General features: G+C 43.4%; 1 protein-coding gene across 4 annotated transcripts; it reads right to left on the bottom strand.

Moving 5' to 3' along the window:
- Window positions 1-82: 82 nt before the first annotated feature.
- hrg (hiiragi) lies at window positions 83-17,016 on the bottom strand. 4 transcript variants are annotated; one of them, XM_067771999.1, is made up of 8 exons: window positions 16,382-17,016; window positions 6,190-6,463; window positions 2,673-3,457; window positions 2,406-2,602; window positions 1,966-2,180; window positions 1,525-1,891; window positions 1,218-1,451; window positions 83-382 (listed from the first exon to the last, which is right to left on the bottom strand). In XM_067771999.1, the coding sequence occupies exons 3-8, from the start codon at window positions 3,439-3,441 to the stop codon at window positions 98-100; spliced, it is 2,067 nt and encodes a 688-aa protein (XP_067628100.1). In that variant the 5' UTR covers window positions 3,442-3,457; window positions 6,190-6,463; window positions 16,382-17,016; the 3' UTR covers window positions 83-97. The 4 variants fall into 4 exon arrangements, with proteins under 4 accessions (XP_067628100.1, XP_067628099.1, XP_067628101.1 ...); XM_067771998.1 differs by having other exon boundaries at window positions 16,450-17,016; XM_067772000.1 differs by having other exon boundaries at window positions 2,673-3,453; window positions 16,450-17,016.
- Window position 17,017: the final 1 nt, after the last annotated feature.

The following is a 17,017-nucleotide window of genomic DNA, read 5'->3' as shown; positions in this document are numbered from 1 at the left end:
GTGTTTGTAGTAGCGGTTGTTGTTGGTTCTGTGGTGATGGCGGCGGTGGCGGCGGCGCCGGGGGTGTTTGATTCGTTGAAGTGCTGCTAAGTGTCGGTCACGAGCATACTACTTCCGCGGTCGGTGCTGCAGTTGCACTTGCTGTTGTTGTTGTTGCAGCTGCTGCACTGCTACCATTGACGTTGCTATTTGAGCTACTGACGGTGGAGCTGTTGACATTGTTGCTATTATTTCCATCGTTGCTGTTGCGTGGTGAACTCGAACCAGAACCACTACTATTGCTACTCTTTCCATCGGGCGTGAAATTAGGCGCAGAAGAAGGCTGCGAGGTCGGCGTAACCGCACCAGCATCACTCGAAGTATTTGAATTTTCCTCTGTTTGCTGGAAATTATATAATAAAATAGACTGATAACATTTTTGGAAGACGATCTTTTGTGTACTATAATTATTTTTAAAATTCCCCTCATTTCTGAAATTTGTACAATTTAGATCATGCTTCTACTATATGGTTGTATTATCTCTACAGCAACATCATACCTTTGTTCAGATTGTCAAAATCTGCGTATTGGTGTTAGACGAATGGAATGGAAAGAAAACATAAAACTTTGCAATTCTTGTGTGTTGTGGGAAAATAATGCTCGAAATTAGATGCATTTACTGAAAAAATAACTGAAAGTGATGTGAAACTATTTTTTTACAAAAAATTTACCACCACGGCAGTAAATTACTGTCAATGTGTTAGTTACATTTTACGTATGCCATCTACTTTTAACAATCCCTATACCAGTGAAATGAAAAAAATAAAATCAGCTGATAAGATGAGCCTAGCATATAATTGAGCCATGATTTAGATTATATTCGGAGCTCGAATTATTGGAAAAACTGGAACTGTTGTCGAAATGGTATGCTTTTCGAAATTATAGTAACTTTTTACATAAAAAAATTTTCGAAAATTGATTTTTTTGCATGATATTAGATTTATTAATTTTATTCAGATTCGTAATATTGATAATTACAGTTTCCCAATTTTTTTTTTTTTTTTTATGTATGTATGTGAACAGTTCAAGTCTTAAAAAATCATAAAGGTAGCTTTTCTTTATGAGAAAACGACAGAAATACATGGAAAGTAATTCCTGCTCTTTATATCTTACAATTCCCAGTTGGAATTGTATTCATGCACCATCAGTAATTATAATTCTTTCTATTTTTAACTCACCGATTCACTGACACGACCTTTTTTAGTCGTACCATCTTTCTGTTGCTGTGTTGCAGATAATTCGGTCGACAAACGTTTACGATTAGCTAAAACTGCGTTATTAAAATTGGTGTGCTGTTCCATGGACTTGCGCTCACGCTTCAAAAAGTCCGTATCTAAATACTGTGACAGCGCTTTACGCTTTACATGCCGCGCCTCAATATTCATTCCGTCCTTCAGCATTTTTATGTTTACCTAAAAATTAATAATGTGTGAATGAATTAGTAACACATAAAACAAAGGAAAAAAGCTATTTTTTTATACACACCCCATGTTGTATGACGTGTTCTGTGAAATTTTGAATACTCTCGGTCAGGTCTACATTCAAGTTCTCGGTACGCTCAAATTCCAAACCAATAAACCACATCGAACAAAAGTTAGATGAACTTATGGGTGTACTACCACCACCACTTGATTGATTTTTATCATCATCATTGGCGCTGTTGTTGTGTGTGCCGACAACAGCTGTTTTCTTATAATCAAAACATGTAGGATTTACATGTGCCAATGCAATGTGTTGATTACGTTCTAAATTACCAACCAACAAACGTATTTTTGACTCGACTAAGCCACACCATTCGAGCTGATCGTCGCCATTTTGCGATGTAACTAAAAGTACAATAAAGTGACGATATCTGTGAAGTATAGGAAAAATTAAAATTAGAGCAATATTATTAAAAAATACTTTATTTGGGGTACTGTGTATTACTTGTAAAAGAAACTAGGGGCTTCAAATAGTCGATCCCATGTAGCACGCCCAAGCATAATCTCATCAGTTGTAATCATACCTCGATTAAATTCATTAAGTATTACTTTCTTAGTTGATTCCGACACGTTGAAAGTGGAGTTTTGTTGAGGATATGCCGGTGTTATAATTGGCATAAGATGATAACGATCCGAGGCATTAACGCGTGGATCCCAAACCTAAATGTTAAAAAATATTAAGTATTTTTCTTTGCAATATTATTGTGCATTATTTTCGGTGTAAATGTCTTAGAACGGAAAGGTTGAAACTCCAAAGGAATGACTTATATAACAAGAGCATGAAGTTTACGCTATCGTGTGAAAATTCTTTAAGTCGTTCATTCCGAGTTAGATGAATTTGTCCTTCTTAAATTAAGCTGAGCTGCGTCATTAAAGTAAATATACCGGAAATCGTAAATTGACATTGTCTGGATGCTTCAGCAGCACTGGATTTGGCCACTTCCAACGCGAGAATACCAAAAAGAATTTATGGACTAAAGTGGAGGCTGTTGCATTTGGATACAGTTGGCATGTGCGCGCTACCAACATAGCCCACGTTACACCACCAAAGTAACCCAAACAATTAGAGTAAATACCATGTTCTATTATTGCAAGAAAAAAAATATTAACATACAAATTCGCAAAAGGTAAAAATTGTTCTCTTTTACTCACTTTTCGCCCACAACTTAATAGCACGCAATGCCAGCCTAAAATTTTCAATATTGGGTACTAATGCCAATATCTCGTCCGTCACACGGCAGCCATTCAAACTGCGAACCGAACGTGGATCCAAATTCTTAAGTAGATTATCGTCTCTCAAATCAAAATCGTCTGGTATTTCTTTGAGCGAAAGGCGGGCAAATAACAAATCAATTTCAATACCATCAAAATTCATTTTAATAACTGGCACAAAGGCCTCTTCTACAGCACGGCATTCCGTCACTTCGGCATGTTTTTTAAGCATATCAAAGAATGATGTAAAATAATCCGTACGTTCAATGTTACGTGGCGCCACACAAAGCGCATCAATATCGGCACCTTTGTGATGTACACCTAACCGATATGAACCGAATGTATAAATTTTGCCACCAAGTTTCTCAGCGGCTGTCTCTGGCATATTTTTTGTCATTGAGACATCTTTGACCCATTGCTTAACAAGTGTATTGAGTTTAGCTAAAATTTCCATACGATGGTTCAACTCATCTTGGCTTTCAAACACTTTGAATGGTTCCAATGCTTTACGCAATTCCTCCGTCTTTTGCAAATCTTCTGTACGTGGTTCAGCCAAACTGATGGCTGAAGTCATGCCCAATTGTTTAGTGGGCTGCTGTTGGGATGCAATATTTTTGCCATTACCATTGGAATTAACACTACCATATGTGGGTGATCCTGTTGATGAGGTGGTCACACCATTTGGAGTTCGAGTCTCGGAATTCCACATTTCTGGATGGATCTGCCTGAAAGAAAAAGATAAATTAGTGGTGGATGTATGTTTACAAGAAAAATATGTATAAAGAAGGTAATACTGTGCACATGTGGAAAGAAAAAAATACTAACTGTACAAATTACCAGAATTATTCGAATTCGCATCTAAAACAGAAACATAAAAGCAATAACAACAACAAAATTGCGACATGAACGGTATAGTCTCGCTTACAAGATCACCAGATGTAATTGTGATTCAAGGAGTTTGAGACGCAACCTATAATATATTCAGTCAAAGTGGATAGTAGCTAAAAGTGCTGTAACCCGATCGTACTGCAGTTTTATTCGGCCAAGACCTTCTACCGAATTCCGAGGTCACAGCATCGGCCGGCTTCATATTCTTCCATAGTGTATACATGTTAGCATTCTTTGTGTGTGCCCCAGCGGGTTTGTGGGCTTAGAATATACCCGCGGCAGATATGCCTGTCATAAGATACAACTTTAATACCAAATTCATACATACATACATACATATGAAAGGGGTTGTGTAGCGCAACCTTTTCAAGAGTTTGGCAGCGCAATTTAGAGCTTCTCCACCCCAATTTTCACCTTCACCTGCCCGTGGCGAATCCTGTTTCATTAACAGCCGAGGCTCTGGCGACCCCAAGTTCCTTTTGAATATATGGATTGGGAGGGCAGGATGACCTAGACGGTTTCATGTGGTCATACTTATACGTTACCGAGATTGTCGGGCTAGTGCCTTAATGGTGCCAGTTACCGGAACATACCTGAGCTGCATTCAGCAGAGGACCACCAATATCGATAACAATCCCCAAAACCTTCGGGGAGTGTCCTTATCGTCACAACAACAGCATTATTTTCAGTGCTGTGGGTGTTTTTAGCATTACAAAAACAAATGCAAGAATAGTCTCTTTAGAAAAAATATAATTTTTCAAAGGTTTGAAACTTTATTTGGTTTTTTCTATCTATATTGGGTGAAAATACTTGATTTGCTATCGGATAAGCGTTTACCAGCAGGATAACCGAATTCCCGATATGGTCGGGCTAGTACCTTAATGGTGCTTTGTTACCGGAACGTACCGGATCTATATCTGGCAAAGGACCATCAACATCGATAACACTCCCCAAAGCATTCGGGGAGTCTTTTTCGTTAATACAACAACATCCACAACAACAACATAACCGGATTTAAATTTTACGAGCCAGACCCGTGCGTATCTTACGCAACCAATATAAAAGTCTCTCATCAAATATCAACAGAAATCAGCTGTTCTATCAATGAATTAAAACTTACAGCTTGTGCTGTCATCTAACGGATGATAGCAACTGCGGTTAATGCAGTGCAAATATTCACAATAGTGCCATAGTACAAAATTGCCCAAAGCTCGCTAATGGTCCGAATCTCCATCTTTACAACCAAATTTTATTTATAGATTTGAATTCCAAATAAGAGCGAAAAAGGGAACCGTACATAAAAACAGCAATTAGAAATAATATATATTATTCAGGGCTGTCATGGAATCCAAGTCGGTTTTGTGTTTTATCGGAATTGCAAACCAATATTGATTTAAATTGGTGTCATAAAACCGTATTGGTTTTGCTGTTTTCGAATGTAAATAAAAGCGATGTTCGAATCAGCTGTAAATAAAATAAATTGTCATAAAATAAATTGTTTTGTGCATCTAAATAGAAATAAACAAATTTATTGACATCAAAATGTCAGCACTTGTAGCATTTATGTCATTGGAAGAAGAAAGTTGCGAGAAGGTCAAAAGGAAAATTTTGAGAGATCGCAGCAATCCATTTGAGTTGCCAGAGATAGCGTAATTAAATTTCTTAATGTGGGTTTCTAAATATTTATAGTGTATTTGCAGTTGCATTGCATACTATCGCATAAAAAAAGAGGCTTTCCGAATGGTATTGGACACCATTGAAGGACGCTTAACTTGCTACTTTACGATTTTTAACTGAAGGATCCTATCAAATATCAGTTGGCAAGGATTCTAGCATGAGTGTAGGAAGAAACACGGTGTCAACGATTTTAGATGATGTGCTTCGGAAGCCCTTCGCAATATCTGTATGTTTCTCCATGAGTTCAATCAAAATACTGTTTTGCATTGAATTTTTATGCTTTCCCCTATTAAGAGTGAAAATATATGTAAATTTACCTTTATTTACTTACATTTTTAGAAAATGATCAACTGCAAAAGAAAAACATCTATGAAAAAACTAAATCCATTGAAATCCAACAGCATTTAACTGATTGGTTTGTTTCCGATAGCAAACCCAATATTATCGGATTCTGTGACACCTAAAACCGACACTAAATCCAATTCGAACATTAAACCGATAACATTGGATTTCATGACACCAAAGTAATTTTTTTGTCGGTTTTAATTCCGATTCCGACAACAATTGGATTCCATGACAGCCCTGATTAGCCTGATTTTATCCATACTAAATATCCGATGTACTAAGTACTAGAAATTCTTTTTATTATTATAATTTTTTTTTTTAATAGAGACATCTAGTATAAATTTAGCTATTTTAAAAATCTCCTGTTAAACTCAATCTATTGGTTAGTGTTGTCTATAGGTGTTCGTAAGTATTAAACTTAATACCGGATTTCTTTTTTTATTTTTGTTTATTGTTCTCATTATTTATTGTCAACAAAAAAAACTTGGTTAAATATTGGTTAATTTAACAATGCGTGGTAAAAATAGCATACTATTTGTTTACATACCGGCTGTGGAATACTGCTTATTTAAAAATTATTTAATTGCTAGGTTTTTCGTACTTTGAAAATTTTTGGTTTTCTCAGTTGAGCAGTTTTTTATCCTTGAATTTGTTTTAAAATTTAACGAGTATATTTGCAGCTCGCTGATAATTAGGTGTACATTTTTTATCTCTTTTTTTTGTTTCCTTCTTCCTTTGTTTTAATATTTTAACATCTCTGTTGTAGTTTTATGGGCTGTTTTGTTTTTCAAAAAGTTGAACGAACTGAGATGTGAAGGGTACTGAAAAGATAAACAATTAATTAATGTACATACTAAGTTTGCAAAAAAAAATAGAACATATTAATTGACTAAGGAAAAGACAAAACTGTAAATGTTTTGTGTTTTGTAAGTGTGTGAATACTGAAAACATTGCAAGGGACACTACAGCACAATAAGGCACGTTGTTGTTGTTGTTGTTGTAGCAATGCTCGCCCCACCTAATAGCCGCGACCGATCACAAATTGTCATCAATATCCTCTAACGGGAGTCCAAGGAAACTTGCCGTTTCAACAGGGGTGGACCATAAGGAAAGGGGTGTTAGAGGCGTTGGTTCCACTTTACAATTAAAGAGATGGTTGGTGTCATGTGCGGACAAATTGCAAGCGGGGCATACATTTTGTATGTCGGGGTTGATTCTGGATAGGTAAGAGTTTAAACTGTTACAGTATCCAGAACGAAGTTGAGCAAGAGTGACACGCGTTTCCCTGGGGAGTATGCGTTCCTCTTCTGCGAGTTCTGGATATTTTTCTTCAAGTACTGGATTCACCGGGCAATTCCCGACATAAAGGTCCGACGCCTGTCTATGGAGTTCACCAAGGACCTGCTTGTGTTTTTCCGCTTCATACGGCTGGGTTCTCAGGTGCCGTATTTCCTCAAAATGCTTACGGAGATGACTCCTTAGGCCCCTAGGCGGTGCTGGTTCGTCAATCAGATGTCTGTTGGGATGCCCAGGTTTCTGTGTATTCAACAGAAACTGTTTGGTCAGCATCTCATTTCTCTCCCTGATGGGGAGTATTCTCGCCTCATTATGCAGATGGTGTTCTGGGGACATAAGAAGACAGCCCGTGGCGATTCTGAGAGCAGTATTTTGGCAGGCCTGTAGTTTCTTCCAGTGGGTGGTTTTTAGGCTTGGCGAACATATGGGTGACGCGTAGCACGTAATCGGCTGGCTAATTGCTTTGTATGTGGTCAAGAGCGTTTCTTTATCTTTTCCCCAGGTACTGCCAGCAAGGGATTTGAGGATTTTATTACGGCTCTGAATTCTTGGAACAATTGCGGTTGCGTGCGCACCAAAATGTAGATCCTGATCAAACGTCACACCCAAGATTTTGGGGTGTAGGACAGTCGGTAGCGTAGTGCCATCGACGTGTATGTTCAATATGGTCGACATTTGGGGCGTCCATGTTGTAAATAAGGTCGCGGAAGATTTAGTCGGTGACAATGCCAGGTTTCGCGAGGCGAAAAAACTGGAGAGATCAGGGAGATAGCCGTTTATTTTTTTGCATAGCTCATCGATCTTTGGGCCTGAGCCTGTGGCCATTATTGTGCAGTCATCGGCGTAGGAAACGATTGTGACTCCTTCCGGTGGTGAAGGTAGCTTAGATATGTAGATATTAAACAAAAGCGGGGATAGGACACCACCCTGTGGCATCCCTTGTTTAATTCTCCTTTGTTTTGATGTTTCGTTTCTGAATTGCACCGATGCCTGCCGACCACCCAGATAATTTGCGGTCCACCTTTTAAGACATGGGGGAAGGGTAGACCCTTCCAGGTCTTGCAGTAACGAGCCATGGTTGACCGTATCAAAAGCTTTGATAGGTCTAACGCTACGAGTACTGTTCTATGGTGGGGATATTGATTCAAACCGCAATTTATCTGGGTGCCAATGACATTTAGCGCGGAGGTAGTGCTATGGAGTTTTCTGAAGCCATGCTGATGAGGGGCTAGCTGCAAATGTGCTTGGAAATAAGGGAGCAAAATGGCTTCAAGCGTCTTTGCCACTGGCGATAGGAGAGATATCGGACGATATGACTCACCTACGTTAGCTGGTTTCCCAGGCTTTAGTAGCGGGACCACCTTGGCCATTTTCCATTTCTCGGGTATGACAAAGGTGGAAAGAGACAGGTTGAAGACATGCGCTAAATATTTGAAACCCTCTTTCCCTAGGTTTTTAAGCATCGGCATGGCTATGCCGTCTGGGCCCACTGCTTTGGATGGTTTAGCGCGACCAATGGCGTCCTCAACCTCTCTAGCGGTGATGGTAATTGGTGACGCGCTGAGTTTGTGTTTATGTGCGTGTCTATTGGCTCTCCGTCTATCTTTGTCGACCGTAGGATGCATTATATATTGTCGGCAGAAAGCGCTCGCGCATTTTTTCGCATCCGACAGCACCTTATCGCCAAAGGCGATGGAAACTTTGTCTTTGTGCTTAGTCGGATTCGATAGGGACTTTACGGTGGACCAAAGTTTACCTACACCGGTAGAGAGGTTACAACCTCTTAGGTGCTCTTCCCATTTCGCCCGCTTGTGTTCGTCCACAAGCAATCTGATGCGTTGGTTTATATCCGTTATTTGGGGGTCGCCTGGATCAAGCTGTCTTATAAGGTCGCGTTCCCTCGCTAAGCTCGCGGCCTCCGCCGGGAAGTGGAGCCGGATTTCGGGAATTCTCCCGGCGGGAATGAAATGTGCCGAGGCGGATTCAATGACCTTACGGAAGGCACGCTCCCCTTGGCGGGCATCAGTAGGGATAGGGAGGGCAGCAAAGCTGCTGTCTGTTGCAGATTTATATTCTTCCCACTTTCCTTTTTTGAAGTTTATGAAAGTGCGTTTTTCGGTGACGATGAAGTCGGCGGTACGCTCGAACGAAATAAGTATGGGCAGGTGGTCGGATGCCAATGTTACCATCGGCTGCCAGTTGACGCAGTTTACGAGTTCTGCGCTCACGATTGAGATATCTGGCGAGCTATGACAGCTTCCTACCATACGTGTGGGGGCGTCTCCGTTTATTGTGCAGAACGTCGTTTCGTCTATTTGATCCGCCAACATCTCACCCCTACTGTCCGCCCGCAAGTTTGAATGCCATAGGTCGTGATGGGCATTGAAATCGCCTAAGATAATGCGATTGTTGCCAGTGAGTAAGGCCTCGATATTAGGGCGGTATCCACTGGGGCAACAGGTGACAGGAGGGATGTAGATATTGATGATTTCTAGATTTGCATCGCCTGACCGGACAGATAGGCCTTGACGTTCTAAGACATTGTCACTGCGGTCGATGCCAGGATCAAATATATGATATTGCACAGAGTGGTGTATAATAAACGCGAGGCCGCCTCCATTTCCGCTCTCGCGGTCTTTCCTGTGGACATTATAACCAGAGCAGGTCTGCAATGCAGATCTTGCTGTGAGTTTAGTCTCTTGAATCGCAGCAATGCGGATGTTGTGCCGCTTCATGAAATCGACTATCTCCGTAATCTTCCCAGTTAGTCCATTACAGTTGAACTGCAGAATTCTGAAGTGCATGAGGGGTGACGCCGCCACTCTAGGGGTAAGTGAGGGGTGACTACGCCTAGGTTGTGGAAGGCCAGGACGCAATTGCTGTTGTGGCCTTGGGACTGGGCGCCCTTGGGCAAGCATTGGGGTACCCGGATGATTTGGGTTTGCGACCTGGCAACATGGCGCGATGAAACCCGTCGGGGGGTTGCCGTCGCGGAAACCAGAACATCTAGGAAAGTGGCACCACCCAAGGCAGGAGCTGCATTGAGCGGATGTCGCAAACCTATATATTCTGTGCTGGCAGACGGTGCAAACGGAGGCAGGGACTAAGAGTCTGTTTCCCTGACCTGCACGATTGCTGCCAGAAAAGAGGGGGCGAGAAGAAGACGGGGGCAGGGGCTGATGCTCAGCATTGCAACCAGCTCTACTACGAAGGTAGTTGTTGTTGTTGTAGCAGTGCTTCGCCCCACCTAACAGACGCGACCGATCACAAACTGTCATCAATATCCTCTAACGGGAGTCCAAGGAAACTTGCTGTTTCAACAGGGGTGGACCATAGGGAAAGGGGTGTTAGAGGCGTTGGTTCCACATTACAATTAAAGAGATGGTTGGTGTCATGTGGGGACACATTGCAAGCGGGGCATACATTTTGTATGTCGGGGTTGATTCTGGATAGGTAAGAGTTTAACCTGTTACAGTATCCAGAACGAAGTTGAGCCAGAGTGACACGCGTTTCCCTGGGGAGTATGCGTTCCTCTTCCGCAAGTTTTGGATACTTTACTTTGAGTACTGGGTTCACCGGGCAATTCCCGGCATAAAGGTCCGACGCCTGTTTGTGGAGTTCACCAAGGACCTGCTTGTGTTTTTTCGCTTCATACGGCTGTGTTCTCAGATGCCGTATTTCCTCAAAATGCTTACGGAGATGACTCCTTAAGCCCCTAGGCGGTGCTGGCTCGTCAATCAGATGTCTGTTGGGATGCCCAGGTTTCTGGGTATTCAACAGGAACTGTTTGGTCAGCATCTCGTTTCTTTCCCTGATGGGGAGTATTCTCGCCTCATTATGTAGATGGTGTTCTGGGGACATAAGAAGACAGCCCGTGGCAATTCTGAGAGCAGTATTTTGGCAGGCCTGTAGCTTCTTCCAGTGGGTAATTTTTAGGCTTGGCGACCATATGGGTGACGCGTAGCACGTAATCGGCTGGCTAATTGCATTGTATGTAGTCATGAGCGTTTCTTTATCTTTTCCCCAGGTACTGCCAGCAAGGGATTTGAGGATTTTGTTACGGCTCTGAATTCTCGGAACAATTGCGGCTGCGTGCTCACCAAAATGTAGATCCTGATCAAACGTCACACCCAAGATTTTGGGGTGTAGGACAGTCGGTAGCGTAGAGCCATCGACGTGGATGTTCAAAATGGTCGACATTTGGGACGTCCATGTTGTAAATAAGGTCGCGGAAGATTTAGTCGGTGATAATGCCAGGTTTCGCGAGGCGAAAAAACTGGAGAGATCAGGGAGGTAGCCGTTTATTTTATTGCATAGCTCATCGATCTGTGGGCCTGGGCCTGTGGCCATTACTGTGCAGTCATCGGCGTAGGAAACGATTGTGACTCCTTCCGGTGGTGAAGGTAGTTTAGATATGTAGAAATTAAACAAAAGTGGGGATAGGACACCACCCTGTGGTACCCCTTGTTTAATTCTCCTTGGCATTGATGTTTCGTTTCTAAATAGCACCGATGCCTGCCGACCACCCAGATAATTTGCGGTCCACCTTTTAAGACATGGGGGAAGGGTAGACCCTTCCAGGTCTTGCAGTAACGAGCCGTGGTTGACCGTATCAAAAGCTTTTGATAGGTCTAGCGCTACGAGTACTGTTCTATGGTGGGGGTTTTGATTTAAACCGCAATTTATCTGGGTACTAATGGCATTTAGCGCGGAGGTAGTGCTATGGAGTTTTCTGAAGCCATGCTGATGGGAGGCTAGTTGCAAATTTGCTTGGAAATAAGGGAGCAAAATGGCTTCGAGCGTCTTTGCTACTGGCAATAGGAGAGATATCGGACGATACGACTCTCCTATGTTAGCTGGTTTACCAGGCTTTAGTAGCGGGACCACCTTGGCCATTCTCCATTTCTCGGGTATGACAAAGGTGGAAAGAGACAGGTTGAAGACCTGCGCTAAATATTTGAAACCCTCTTTCCCTAGGCTTTTAAGCATCGGCATGGCTATGCCGTCTGGGCCCACTGCTTTGGATGGTTTAGCGCGACCAATGGCGTCCTCAACCTCTTTAGCGGTGATGGTGATTGGTGACGCGCTGAATTTGTGTTTATGTGCGTGTCTGTTGGCCCTCCGTCTAACTTTGTCGACCGTAGAATGCATTATATATTGTCGGCAGAAAGCGCTCGCGCATTTTTTCGCATCCGACAGCACTTTGTCGCCAAAGGCGATGGAAACTTTGTCTTTGTGCTTAGTCGGATTCGATAGGGACTTTACGGTGGACCAAAGTTTACCCACACCGGTAGAGAGGTTACAACCTCTTAGGTGCTCCTCCCATTTCGCCCGCTTGTGTTCATCCACAAGCAATCTGATGCGTTGGTTTATATCCCTTATTTGGGGGTCGCCTGGATCAAGCTGCCTTATAAGGTCACGTTCTCTCGCTAAGTTTGCGGCCTCCGCCGGGAAGTGGGGCCGGATTTCGGGAATTCTCCCGGCGGGAATGAAACGTGCCGAGGCGGATTCAATGACCTTGCGAAAGGCACGCTCCCCTTGGCGGGCATCAGTCGGGATAGGGAGGGCAGCAAAGAGGTTGTCTGTAAAGGATTTATATTCTCCCCACTTTCCTTTTTTAAAGTTTATGAAAGTGCGTTTTTCGGTGACGATGAAGTCGGCGGTACGCTCGAGCGAAACAAGTATAGGCAGGTGGTCGGATGCCAATGATACCATCGGCTGCCAGTTGACGCAGTTTACGAGTTCTGCGCTCACGATTGAGATATCTGGCGAACTGTGACAGCTTCCTACCATACGTGTGGGGGCGTCTCCGTTTATTGTGCAGAACGTCGTTTCTTCTATTTGATCCGCCAACATCTCGCCCCTACTGTCCGCCCGCAAATTTGAATGCCATAGATCATGATGGGCATTGAAGTCGCCTAAAATAATGCGATTGTTTCCAGTGAGTAAGGCTCTAATATTAGGGTGGTATCCACCGGGGCAACAGGTGGAAGGGGGGTGTAGATGTTGATGATTTCTAGGTTTGCATCGCCTGACCGGACAGATAGGCCTTGACGTTCTAAGACGTTGTCCCTGCGGTCGATGCCAGGATCAAATATGTGATATTGCACAGAGTGGTGTATTATAAACGCGAGGCCGCCTCCATTTCCGCTCTCGCGATCTTTTCTGTGGACATTATACCCAGAGCAGGACTGCAATGCAGATCGTGCTGTGAGTTTAGTCTCTTGAATCGCAGCAATGCGGATGTTGTGCCGCTTCATGAAATTGACTATCTCCGTAATCTTCCCAGTTAGTCCATTACAGTTTAACTGCAGAATTCTGAAGTGCATGAGGGGAGACGTCGCCACTCTGGGGGTAAGTGACGGGTGACTACGCCTGGGTTCAGGAAGGCCAGGACGCAATTGCTGTTGTGGCCCTGGGACTGGGCGTCCTTGGGCAAGCATTGGGGTACCCGGATGATTTGGGTTTGCGACCTGGCAACATGGCGCGATGAAACCCGCCGAGGGGTTGCCGTCGCGGAGACCAGAACATCTAGGAAAGTGGCACCACCCGAGGCAGGAGCTGCATTGGGCGGATGTCGCAAACATATATATTCTGTGCTGGCAAACGGTGCAAACGGAGGTAGGGACTAAGAGTCTGTTTCCCTGACCTACACGATTGCTGCCGGAAAAGAGGGGGGGAGACGACGGGGGCAGGGGCTGTTGCTCAGCATTGCTTCCGACTCTACTACGAAGATTGTAGTTATGAGTGGTAGCAGCTGTTTGAGTTGTTGGCGCCGTAAGGCGCGAGCAGCAGCGGGTACTTGTTGTGGCTTGCTGAGCAGCGGGGCTGCTGGAAGGTAATGGGGGGGCGCTTAGACGTAGACTACGGGACGCCCTTGGGCGTGAACAGCAAGGAGCCACAAAAGATTTATAAAAGTTACGTGGACGTCGGGTTTTGGGATCAAGCCCAGAGCAACCTGTCCGATGCAACCATCCCTTACACGAGACACACTGAACAGAGTATGACCGTCCTAAAAAGATTCTTTTCCGGCAGATGCAGCAAAACCATTTCTCAGGACCGAGGTCAGGAGACGGACCCGGATTGGATTCGATACCTTCCCGGAGCAAGAGAATATGGAGCAGTCCTGCTGCAAGGAGCTGCTGGGAGGATGACAATTTGTGGGAGGGACGAAACAAATTAAATGGGGTTACACTGAAATGAGAGTCCTTGGTCGGGAAAAATCCCGAGTCGCTCCGGTACATAGAACCGACTGCCTTGGGAAGGTAGTAGTTATGAGTGGTATCAGCTGTTTGAGTTGTTGGCGCCGTGGGGCGCGAGCAGCAGCGGGTACTTGTGGCTTGCTGAGCAGCGAAGCTGCTGGAAGGTAGTGGGGATACGCTTAGGCGTAGACTACGGGACGCCCTTGGGCGTGAGCAGCAAGGAGCCACAAAAGATTTATAAAAGTTACGTGGACGTCGGGTTTTGGGATCAAGCCCAGAACAACCTGTCCGATGCAACCATCCCTTGCACGAGACACACTGAACAGAGTATGACCGTCCTAAAAAGATCCTTTTCTGGCAAATGCAGCAAAACCATTTCTCATGACCGGGGTCAGGAGACGGGCCCGGATTGGGTTCGATACCTTCCCGGAGTAAGAGAATATGTAGCAGTCCTGCTGCAAGGAGCTGCTGGGAGGATGACAATTTGTGGGAGGGACGAAACAAATTAAATGGGGTCACACTGAAATGACAGTCCTTGGTCGGGAAAAATCCCGAGTCGCTCCGGTACATAGAACCGACTGCCTTGGGAAGCGACAATAAGGCACGTCGTTGGAGCTCGTAGCTGAACGAGAAGTGTTAAAGGAATTTCAACATACCGATGCTAATTTGGAAACTTATTCCTGTAACAGCAAACATACCTAAAAAAAATTTATTTTGTAGGGTTAGCGCATTGATATGCGGGTGCTCATGACCGGCTATGAAGAGAGCTAGTCCCTGGGATTCAAGGGGTTGTGTAGCGCAATATATATGTAGCTTCTCCAACTCAATTGTCAACCTCACCTTCGAGCGGCGAATCCCGTTTCACTAACAGACGACCCCAAGCTCCTCATGGAACTTGGGGGTGGGGAGGGAGGGATGGCCTGAAGGTTTAATGTGGCCATATAAATCGTTCCCGAGATGGTCGGGCTAGCACCTTAATGGTGCTGTGGTACCGGAGCGTACCGGATCTTTATCCGGCAAAGGATCATCAACTCAACTTCGATCTGGTTATTGTAACAAGTTAAAGTCTTACCTATCCGGAATCAACCCCGACATAGAAAAGGTATGTCGTGCTTGCAATGTATCCCCACATGACACCAACCATCTCTTCAATTGTTATGTGGAACCACGTCCCAAACACCCCTCTCACTATGGTCCACCCCGGTTAAAACAGCAAGTTTCCGTGGACTCCCCTTAAAGGACATTGATGACAATTTGTAATCGGTCGAACAATTTGGATGGGACGAAGTTCTACTACAACAAAAACAACAACATATCTTGTTGTTGTAGCGATAAGGTTGCTCCCCGAAGGCTTTGGGGAGTGTTATTGATGTAATGGTCTTTTGCCGGATACCGATCCGGTACGCTACGGTACCACAGCACCATTAAGGTGCTAGCCCGACCATTTCGGGAACTATTTATGTGGCCACATTAAACATTCAGGTCATTCCCTCCCTCCCCACCCCCAAGTTCCATGAGGAGCTTGGGGTCGCCAGAGCCTCGTCTGTTAGTTAAACAGCGGGTTAGGGGGTCAGAATATTCCCGCGGTAGGTATGCCTGTCGTAAGAGGCGACTAAAATTCCAGATTCAAGGGGCTGTGTAGCGGTTGCCAGCGAAATGTAAAGCTTCTCCAAACACAATTGTCAACTACATGGCTTCATATCGCTTTGTGGGCTAGCCGCCCTGCCCCAATCCCGTGGTTCAACTTAAACTTTTTTTTTTGATCGACCCTTAGATGACTTTGTGTGATGCAACAATATTTGTGTGTACTAGTAGTATTATTCAACATAGTAACGATTCATCTAACAAAAATGTAGAGATCATTGTGATATCAAAAGTTAACAAATAAATTTTGCTTACAAAACAAGACAAAGGAATCAAAACGAGAACAACTGAAAAGCAATTACAAAGACGTTTCAAGAAAATATGCCACGAACACATAAATACGCAACGCAGAAATTATTTAATGCGTTCATATGTACATAGTACATATCCCAAAAGATATACCGATTATACTAACGATCATAAAAATGCCTATTCATTAATGCATGTGGAGTGGAAAAAGTGTTAAGACCAGACAGAGAACAATAAAAAGGTGCTTCGGTCATGTGTGAACCAACCACGGCACACATCACACTTTTTGTGTATGCCTGGAGCTGCAGGTACATATATATAACTATGTATATTACCTGGTTAACTTACCACATATGCGTGTGTACCAAACACCTAGTTATGTATGAATGATTGTAACAAATGTATGTTATGTATACCTTTAATGTGCTCGGCTATCTCTCATATTTTCTCTGCTGGCACTGCGTTTTACTGCTATTTATATGAGTGTCTTTAATTTTCGCTTATATCTATATCTTTAAATACGTTTATTAAAACAAAAATTACGCGTCTCGTGTAATATTTCAACAAATTTATGAGATGCTATTTTTTATGCCAATTTCTATTATAATGCTGTTTGTGCGCCGTTGTCGTCGTTGACATCGCATCGATATTTTCCTGATGATGTTTCGTCTTCTCGTTTTTAATCACTCTTCTTTCAACGAAGATTCGTTCGTTTACTTTTTTTGCTTTCCGTTTATTGCACACGCATACATGCACCCATTTTTGCTTTTTACTCTCGAAGCAAAATTTTCCATTTGCAACAAAACACTTTTTATCCCGTCACAAACGCAAACTATTGCTTTCTTCAGACACTTTCACTTTTATATATTCGATATATATTAATGTTAATTAAAAATATTAGCGATTTTTCATTGTAAAAACAATTTTAAGCCACCGCAGCACGAACAACGCTCGCTCACTCAGAAAAGTCGAAAAACATTTATC

The sequence above is a fragment of the Eurosta solidaginis genome, chromosome 3 (genome assembly GCF_040869045.1).
Source record: "Eurosta solidaginis isolate ZX-2024a chromosome 3, ASM4086904v1, whole genome shotgun sequence".
Taxonomy (NCBI): Eukaryota; Metazoa; Arthropoda; class Insecta; order Diptera; family Tephritidae; genus Eurosta; species Eurosta solidaginis.
The sequence above is the reverse complement of the archived record's forward strand: the minus strand, read 5'-3'. Positions and strand labels throughout refer to the sequence as shown.

Coding starts and splice junctions, on each gene's coding strand:
- hrg (XM_067771999.1), bottom strand. CDS start 3,441: ATGTGGAATTCCGAGACTCGAACTCCAAATGGTGTGACCACCTCATCA. Junction 1,892..1,965: donor GCCCCTAGTTTCTTTTACAA/GTAATACACAGT, acceptor TATACTTCACAG/ATATCGTCACTTTATTGTAC. Junction 1,452..1,524: donor AACACGTCATACAACATGGG/GTGTGTATAAAA, acceptor ATTAATTTTTAG/GTAAACATAAAAATGCTGAA.